Here is a 9,897-nt window from a genome sequence, read left to right as displayed (position 1 = left end):
TACCAACCTTGCATACACATAAACACACACACACACACACACACAAAGTCTGTGGGGTGAATTTGCATTTGCCAAATTTTTTTTGCAGATACATTCCATTTTTGCTCGAAAAGCACAAACATTTTAACAATTCCTAGAACCAGGCTGACCCAAGGCTGGGAAACAGACAGACTCTGAACTGAGATGGCACTTTTTGTTTTGTAAAACCTTAAGTCATCCCGAGAATGTGACTTAAAAGAAACTCTGGGATTTAGCTATTTCTGAACCGAGCCGAAAAGTCTGGTGCTGGGAAAGCACAGCAGGTCAGGCAGCATCCGGGGGGGGGGGCAGGAGAGTCCACATTTCGGGATGAGCACTTGCCCAGCAGTGCTCATTTCTCCTGTTAATGAACCGAAACCTGCAAATGAAAGACTCAAACTTATTGCCTGAACTGCACGACGTTTGGCACAAAATTCCACGTCCCACAATCCTGCCCCAATCGGCGCTCTGAATTAAACCTGTTGCACTTTAACCTGGTGGTGGGTGAAAGTATCATAAGAATTGTGGAAGAAGGCCGTTCAGCCCATTGGGGGCACACTGACCAGACAGAGAGCATCCATCCAGACTGACCACCACAGGACAGTTCAGCGTAGCCAATCCACCCTAACCTGCACAGGGGGTGGCATGGCCTCAGGTAGCCTTACTAGCCCAACACTGGCTTCCCCTGCTGTGCTGCATACACATCCCTGCGATGGTTTACCCCTAACCTGCGAGGGGGAGCACACAGGACAGTCGCCCGAGACTGGGCTCGAACCCGGGTCCCTGGCATCGCCAGGCAGCAGCGCTAACCGGCTGAGCCACCGTGCGGACCCCACAGGCACACTCACACTCACCTCTGTATTGGTTGGGGGGGGGGGGAATTGTATCCGCGAAGCCGCCCCACCGCTTGGCCCCGCCCTCCTTCAGACGCCGCGCGGGGGGCCCCACCCCCTTCCTTCAGATTCGTCGGTTCTTGTCGATCCAAAGAAGGGGGGGGGGGGGGGGGGGCGGAGCGAGAAAGAGAGCGCGCGGAGCCTCCGTTGCCATGACAACCACCGGCCCTTTGGAGGCGGGGAAAGAGGCCACCACCCGCGCAGGCGTAGACCGCCGGCGGTTCGTGAGCGAGCGGGCGCGCGGAGGGCAGCGCGCAGGCGCGGGGTGAGGCCCATTGTTGGACGTTGCCCGAGGAGGAGGAGGATGGCGGCGATGGCCGGGGCCGGGGCTCTGCTTCCTCCTCCCAGTCCCGCCGCGTCAGGTAACTCTGGAGGTTAGCGACGCCGCGCGATCGGTTGGAGGCTCGTCGGGGACGCTGGGGTGGGGGGGGGGGTGTGCGGTGGAGTGGAGTGAGGGGGGTTGCACCATGTACCCTCGACCAGAGCTGGGAAATGGCGGAGGGGAGATGGGGTTGTGAGTTTGGGGGGGGGTGGGGTGGAAAACTCCTGGCCTCGGCGCCGCCATTTTAGAGCAGCGGGGGTCCGATCGGAGCATGCGCGGCCGCCATCTTACTGCAGGAAGAAGGGGGGGGCCGAACGGCCTGGCTCTGACCTCACAATGCCCATCCATTCTCCCCGTGCCCGGTTGTGGACGCGGCCTGACCCTGACGTCACACGCGCGCTCTCCCCACCCTCCAGATTGGACCAATGGTCCATCACGCGCGCAGCCTGTCTCTGACCTCACAATGGGACACCCCCCCCCCTGTGTGGTCACAATGACCAATTATAGACAAGGCACTGACCTGTCAATGCTTCCCCATCCACTGTTCCACAGGTAAAGCCTGGCTGTGCATTCACAAAGCCTCCGCCCCCACTTACATTGTACCAATGGACACAGCCTGCCTCTGACCTCACACTGTGATCCCATTGTGTTGTCACAGTGACCAATTATAGACAAGGCGCTGACCTCACCCAGCCTCCCCCTCCCACTGTCCCAGTGACACTCCCCTCACCCAGCCTCCCCCTCCCACTGTCCCAGTGACACTCCCCTCACCCAGCCTCCGCCTCCCACTGTCCCAGTGACTCTCCCCTCACCCAGCCTCCCCCTCCCACTGTCCCAGTGACACTCCCCTCACCCAGCCTCCCCCTCCCACTGTCCCAGTGACTCTCCCCTCACCCAGCCTCGCTCTCCCACTGTCCCAGTGACTCCCCCCTCACCCAGCCTCGCTCTCCCACTGTCCCAGTGACTCTCCCCTCACCCAGCCTCCCCATCCCACTGTCCCAGTGACTCTCCCCTCACCCAGCCTCGCTCTCCCACTGTCCCAGTGACTCTCCCCTCACCCAGCCTCCCCCTCCCACTGTCCCAGTGACTCCCCCCTCACCCAGCCTCCCCCTCCCACTGTCCCAGTGACTCTCCCCTCACCCAGCCTCCGCCTCCCACTGTCCCAGTGACTCTCCCCTCACCCAGCCTCCCCCTCCCACTGTCCCAGTGACACTCCTCTCACCCAGCCTCGCTCTCCCACTGTCCCAGTGACTCCCCCCCACCCAGCCTCCCCCTCCCACTGTCCCAGTGACTCTCCCCTCACCCAGCCTCCGCCTCCCACTGTCCCAGTGACTCTCCCCTCACCCAGCCTCCCCCTCCCACTGTCCCAGTGACACTCCCCTCACCCAGCCTCCGCCTCCCACTGTCCCAGTGACACTCCCCTCACCCAGCCTCCCCCTCCCACTGTCCCAGTGACTCTCCCCTCACCCAGCCTCCCCCTCCCACTGTCCCTGTGACTCTCCCCTCACCCAGCCTCCCCCTCCCACTCCCACTGTCCCAGTGACACTCCCCTCACCCAACCTCCCCCTCCCACTGTCCCAGTGACTCCCCCCTCACCCAGCCTCCCCCTCCCACTGTCCCAGTGACACTCCCCTCACCTGGTCTCCCCCCCCACTGTCCCAGTGACTCTCCCCTCACCCAGCCTCCCCCTCCCACTGTCCCAGTGATTCTCCCCTTACCCAGCCTCCCCCTCCCACTGTCCCTCCCCTCACCCAGCCTACCCCTCCCACTGTCCCAGTGACTCTCCCCTCACCCAGCCTCCCCCTCCCACTGTCCCTCCCCTCACCCAGCCTATCCCTCCCACTGTCCCAGTGACTCTCCCCTCCCCAGGCCTCCCCCTCCCACTGTCCCAGTGACTCTCCCCTCACCCAGCCTCCCCCTCCCACTGTCCCAGTGACTCTCCCCTCACCCAGCCTCCCCCTCCCACTGTCCCAGTGGCTCTCCCCTCACCAAGCCTACCCCTCACCCAGCCTCCCCCTCCCACTGTCCCAGTGACACTCCCCTCACCCAGCCTCCCCCTCCCACTGTCCCAGTGACTCTCCCCTCACCCAGCCTCCCCCTCCCACTGTCCCAGTGGCTCTCCCCTCACCAAGCCTACCCCTCACAAAGCCTCCCCCTCATGCCAGTAACCAATGAGGTGGAGGCTTTGTGAGGGGAGAGTCAGGCTGTGAACCCATATAATGGGGGGGGGGGGCAGTCCGTGTTGTGTGGAGGTTGGTTGGTCATGGAGCAGAATCAATGTTGGCGGGGATCGTAAATTTGAGTCATTGGTTGTCATGTCGGATAGTTGTTAATGCAGCGCGTGATAGCAGTTATTGTGGGATGCCTCCGGTGTTGGATGCTTATGACATGGCCGATGCTTAACGCTTCCTAACGGCCAATAATGTAAAGTGTTCAGTAGTACATTGGCTGAGTAATACTGAATGCCTGAAAATGCCAGGCAGTGGAAAATCTTGACTGTCTGGAGTGCTGCCAGTTTATTGAAGCATTGCTTGATAATTCAGAGCAAGAACTTGGCTGAAAGAAGGCACGCAGTGAAGATTTCTGTCTTGCACTGATCAGGAGTGGACCATACGAAACTTGGGAGTTTGACACAAGAGCAACAAGTTTGTACAGCAGGAAAACCGTGTACTGATTGGTCAGATCATTGTTGACACGAACATACAACTGGAAATATTACATGTTAATCTTAGTTCTCAGACCAGGCCAGCTTACTTTGATTGTACGTTGTGTCACGAAGGGGGATGCCAGGCAATACGTGCAATTCTCCCGAAAGTAATTATTTCAACACAATGCAACTGCACTTTCGCTGAGAGCTTCCTTTCCGTTAACCACATCGCCATCTCGATTCGCTTGCTGGGTATTTTAACAGGAGGGTCAATAATCTCGGATATTCGTTGGTCAGTAACTATAGGCAGTTATCAAACAGGGACAGTCAACAATTCCTGACGTTTATTAATGGAGAGTAGTCGGTCATCGTGGACGGTTGTGATTTGAGGACAGTTGGTAATCCTGGATGATTAGGTGAAAGTGAGGACGGCGGATGCTGGAGATTAGAGTTGGGAAAGCACAGCAGGTCAGGCAGCACCTAAGGAGTAGGAGAGTCGGCGTTTCAGGCAAAGGCCCTTCATCAGGAATGAGGCTGTGAGTCGAGGGGATGGTGAAATAAATGGGAGGGGGGTTGCGCTAGGGGGAGGTAGCTGAGAGTGTGGTAGGTGGATGGAGGTGGAGGTAATGGTGATAGGTCGGAGACGTGGGAAGGAAGATGGACAGGTGGGGCAGGTCATGAGGGTGGTGCTGAGCTGGAAGGTTGGAACTGCGATAAGGTGGGGGGAGGGGGAATGCGGAAACAGGTGAAATCCACAATTATACCGTAGGGTTGGAGGGTCCCGAGGCGGAAAATGAGGCGTTCTTCCTCCGGCGTCGGGTGGTGATGGCGGAAGCCCCAGGACCTGCATGTCCTTGGCAGAGTAGGAGGGGGGGTTGAAGTGTTCGGCCATGGGGCGGTGGAGTTGGTTAGTGCAGGTATCCCAGAAATGTTCTGTGAAGTGCTCTGCGGGTAGGTGTCCTGTCTTCCCCCAGTCCTGGATGGTTGTTAATTCCAGGACAGTCAGTAATCCTGGATGATTATTCATTTAGGACAGATGGTGATCCCAGAAAATTATGACTATGTGATGGTTGATCATCCTAAACAATTATTAATGCGAGGTGATTGATAATCATGGACAGTTATTAATATGATTGGGTGGTTGGTAATTCATCGCAGACAGGCAGTAATCCCTGGCAGCCCTTCGTACAGGATGAATGTGGATGGTTATTAATAAGGCACAATCGGTAATTCAGGGCAGTCGGTCAGGCTAGCCAGTTCATAGTATGGGATAGTCATTAATCCTGCCAATTGTGAATGTGGGAAGGTTATTAATCCCAGACAGTCGTGAATACGGGACAATCCAGGATTATCAATCTGGGATTTTAAACTTTGAATGCCTGAAGTGTGGAAACAGACCTTTCAGCCCAGCAAGTCCACACCGACCCTCTAAAGAGTAACCCACCCAGATTGATTCCTCTGCATTTACCCCTGACTAATCCACCTAACCTGCACATCCCTGGGCACTACGGGACAATTTAGCACGGCCAATCCAACCTAACCTGCACATCCCTGGGCACTACGGGACAATTTAGCACGGCCAATTCACCCTAACCTGCACATCCCTGGGCACTATGGGACAATTTAGCACGGCCAATTCACCCTAACCTACACATCCCTGGGCACTATGGGACAATTTAGCACGGCCAATCCACCCTAACCTGCACATCCCTGGGCACTATGGGACAATTTAGCACGGCCAATCCACCCTAACCTGCACATCTTTGGACTGTGGGAGGAAACCGACACAGACACGGGGAGAATGTGCAAACTCCACACAGACAGTTACCTGAGGCTGGAATCGAACCCAGGTCCCTGGTGCTATGAGGCAGCAGTGCTAACCACTGAGCCACCGTGCTGCCCCAATCTGTATGATCGGGATGATGTGTAATGCTGGACAGTGATTAATACTGCACAGTGAGCAATCCTAAATTGTTAATATAAAACAGTCGGTTATCTCAGACAGCTGGGTAATCCCACATGTTACTTACAAAGGTTATTAATTCCAGGCAATTGATACTCCTGGATGAGGAGAAAGTGAGGTCTGCAGATGCTGGAGATCAAAGTTGAAACTTTATTGCTGGAACAGCACAGCAGGTCAGGCAGCATCCAGGGAACAGGAGATTCGACGTTTCGGGCACAGGCCCTTCTTCAGGAATCTCCTGTTCCCTGGATGCTGCCTGACCTGCTGTGCTGTTCCAGCAATAAAGTTTCATACTCCTGGATGATGATCATATGGGAAATTGAGTAACCTGGGGCGATCATTCTCAAAGGACAGTCAGTGATTTTGGAGGTTATTGAACCCGCACAGTTAAAGTGAACATTGGAGGTAGAGTTAGTACGTTTGCAGATGACACCAAAATTGGAGGTGGAGTGGATAGCGATCCTCAGTACAATGGGGTCTTGATCAGGTGGGCCAATGGGCTGAGGAGTAGCAGGTGGAGTCTAATTTAGATAAATGTGAGGTGCTGTATTATATATTGATCCAGGTGGGGATCCCAGGCATTTCTCAGATGGGATAGTCTATAATCCTGCATATTTATTGTTTGTTTTGCTAGTCAGGGGGTTAGTAATACAAAGCGACCAATACCAAGTGATCTGTGTGGTTGTTAATCCCAGTCTTTAATGATCCCTGTCTTTCAATGGGCCACATGTACCAGCTGTTTGTCAGCCTCTCCTGGTGGTCCGTATTGGCAGGGATGATGTCAGAGAGATGTACATCACGGAAACACATCCTTCGGGCAACTTGTCCATGCCGACCAGATATCCTAACTTAATCTAGTCCTATTAGCCAGCATTTTGCCCATATCCCTCCAAACCCTTCCTATTCATGCACCCAGCCATTTAAATGCTGTAATTGTACAAGCCTCCACCACTTCCTCTGGCAGCTCATTCCATACACGTACCACCCTCTTTGCGAAAAAGTTACCCATTAGGTCTCTTTTATATCTTTCCCCTCTCATCTTGCACCTATACCCTCTAGTTCTGGGCTCCCCCACCCCAGGGAAAAGACTTTGTCTATTTATCCTATCCATGCCCCTCATAATTTTGTAAACCTCTATAAGGTCACCCCTTAGTCTCCGACGCTCCAGGGAAAACAGCCCCAGCCTATTCAGCCTCTCCCTATAGCTCAGATCCTCCAACCCTGGCAACATCCTTGTAAATCTTTTCTGAACCCTTTCAAGTTTCATAACATCTTTCCGATAGGAAGGAGACCAGAACTGCATGCAATATTCCAACAGTGGCCTAACCAATGTCCTGTACAGCCGCAACATGACCTCCCAACCCCTGTACTCAATACTCTGACCAATAAAGGAAAGCATACCAAAAGCCTTCTTCACTATCCTATCTGCCTGCGACTCCATTTTCAAGGAGATATGAACCTGCACTCCAAGGTCTCTTTGTTCAGCAACACTCCCTAGGACCTTACCATTAAGTGTAGAAGTCCTGCTAAGATTTTCTTTCCCAAAACCCAGTACCTCACATTTATCTGAATTAAACTCCATCTGCCACTTCTCAGCCCATTGGCCCATCTGGTCCAGATCCTGTTGTAATCTGAGGTAACCCTCTTCGCTGTCTACCACGCCTCCCATTTTGCTCTCATCTGCAAACTTACTAACTGTACCTCTTATGCTCACATCCAAATCATTTATATAAATGACGAAAAGCAGTGGACCCAGCACCGATCCTTGTGACACTCCACTGGTCGCAGGCCTCCAGTCTGAATAACAACCCTCCACTACCGCCCTCTGTCTTCTACCTTCAAGCCAGTTCTGTATCCAAATGGCTAGTTCTCTCTGTATTCTGTGCGATTCAACCTTGCGAAACAGCCTCCCATGGGGAACCTTGTCGAATGCCTTACTGAAGTCCCATATAGATCACATCCACCATTCTGCCCTCATCAATCCTTTTTGTGACTTCAAAAAACTCAAATCAAGTTTGTGAGACATGATTTTCCACTCACAAAGCCATGTTGACTATCCCTAATCAGTCTTTGCCTTTCCAGGTAAGTGTAAATCCTGTCCCTCAGGATTCCCTCCAACAACCTGCCCACCACCGATGTCAGGCTCATATACACTGATAGACTATGTCACTGGTCTACCGTTCCCTGGCTTGTCCTTACTAGCTTTCTTAAATAGTAGCACAACGTCAGCCAACCTCCAACCTTCCGGCACCTTACCTGTGACTATTAATAATCCAAATATCTCAGGAACCACTTCTCTAGCTTCCCACAGAGTTCTAGAGTATACCTGATCAGGTCCTGGGGATTTATCCACTTTTATGCATTTTAAGACATCCAGCATCACCACCTCTGTGATATGGACATTTTTCAAGATGTCACCATCAATTTCCCCAGATTCTATATCTTCCATGTCCTTCTCCACAGTAAACACTGATCAAAATACTCGTTTATATCTCCCCGACTTCTTGCAATTCGGCACGTAGGCTGCCTTGCTGATCTTTGAGGGGCCCTTTTTTCTCTGTAGTTACCCTTTTGTCTTAATACATTTTTAAAACCCTTTGGATTCTGCTTAATTCTATTTGCCAAAGCTGTCTCATGTCCCCTTTTTGCCCTCCTGATTTCCCTCTTAAGTATACTCCTACTGCCTTTATACTCTTCTAAGGATTCACTAATCTCTGCTGTCTTTGCCTGACATATGCTTCCTTCAATTTCTTGCATCATTCAGCATTCCCTATACCTACCAGCCTTTCCTTTCACCCTAACAGGAATATACTTTCTCTGGATTCTCGGTATCTCATTTCTGAAGGCTTCCCATTTTCCAGCCGTCCCTTTACCTGCGAACATCTGCCCCCAATCAGCCTTTGAAAGTTCTTGCCTAACACCGTCAAAATTGGCCTTTCTCCTATTTAGAACTTCAACTTTTAGATCTGGTCTATCCTTTTCCATCACTATTTTAAAACAAATAGAATTATGGTCACTGGCCCCAAAGAGCTCTCCCACTGACACCTCAGTCACCTGCCCTGCCTTATTTCCCAAGAGTAGGTCAAGTTTTACACCTTCTCTAGTCGGTACATCCACATACTGTATCAGAAAATTGTCTTGTACACACTTAACAAATTCCTCTCCACCTAAACCCTTAACACTATGGCAGTCCCAGTCTGTGTTTGGAAAGTTAAAATCCCCAACCATCACCACACTATTATTCTTACAAATAACTGTCATCTCCTTACAAATTTGTTTCTCAGTTTCGCACTGACTAGATTAGATTAGTTTAGATTACCTACAGTGTTCAAACAGGCCCTTCAGCCCAACCAGTCCACACCGACCCTCCGAAGAGTAACCCACCCAGACCCTTTTTCCTCTGGCTAATGCACCTAACACTACGGGCAAGTTAGCGTGGGGATGGTAAATTGTGTGGGGATGGAACCCAAAGAGAGAGAAGGAACAATTGGACAGACAAAGGTATGCACAAGGATCAGGCTAGGAGAGGGAATGGCTGTTAATTGGGACTGTTAGTGACTAACAATATGACTTGGAGATGCTGGGGTGGACAAAGTTAAAAATCACACAACACCAGGCTACAGTCCAGCAGGTTGATTTGGAAGCACTATCTTTCGGAACGTCGCTCCTTCCTCAGATGGTTGAGTATGATCTTAACCTGGGCACAACCAGGTTGAAGGAGCAGCGCTCTAAAAGCTAATGCTTCCAAATAAACCTATTGGACTGTAACCTGGTGTGTGATGTTTTAACTTTGACTAACACTAGGTAGTGTGTAATGATAGGTTTTCACAATACCAAAGCCTGGTGTATGGAGTAGGGGACTGGGACATGGGATAGTTCAGGCCCTTAAAATGATTGAACTCTGTGTTGAGTCCGGAGGGCTGTAGGGAACCCCAAGTGGAAAATGAATGTTCCCCTCCATTGGAACACTGAGGCAAGCCTGAGACAGAGGTGTTGGCCTGGGACCAGGGTGGGGGTGTTAAAGTGGCTGGTAACTGGAAGCTCAGAGCCTTCC

At 52.2% G+C, this 9,897-nt stretch overlaps 1 protein-coding gene across 1 annotated transcript in view; it reads left to right on the top strand.

The window, feature by feature from the left end:
* Positions 1-1,061: 1,061 nt before the first annotated feature.
* LOC122543501 (uncharacterized) overlaps positions 1,062-9,897 on the top strand; it is a 112,622-nt gene continuing 103,786 nt past the window's right edge. Inside the window, exon 1 of the mRNA XM_087974204.1 lies at positions 1,062-1,273. Within this exon, the coding sequence (XP_087830330.1) occupies positions 1,216-1,273 (58 nt within the window). The 5' untranslated portion in view covers positions 1,062-1,215. The remainder of the gene's footprint in view (positions 1,274-9,897) is intronic.

The sequence above is a fragment of the Chiloscyllium plagiosum genome, unplaced genomic scaffold, assembly GCF_037043375.1.
Source record: "Chiloscyllium plagiosum isolate Xiang-an unplaced genomic scaffold, Cpla_swu_hap1 HiC_scaffold_27, whole genome shotgun sequence".
Lineage (NCBI taxonomy): Eukaryota > Metazoa > Chordata > Chondrichthyes > Orectolobiformes > Hemiscylliidae > Chiloscyllium > Chiloscyllium plagiosum.
This window is presented reverse-complemented; position numbering and strand designations above follow the sequence as displayed.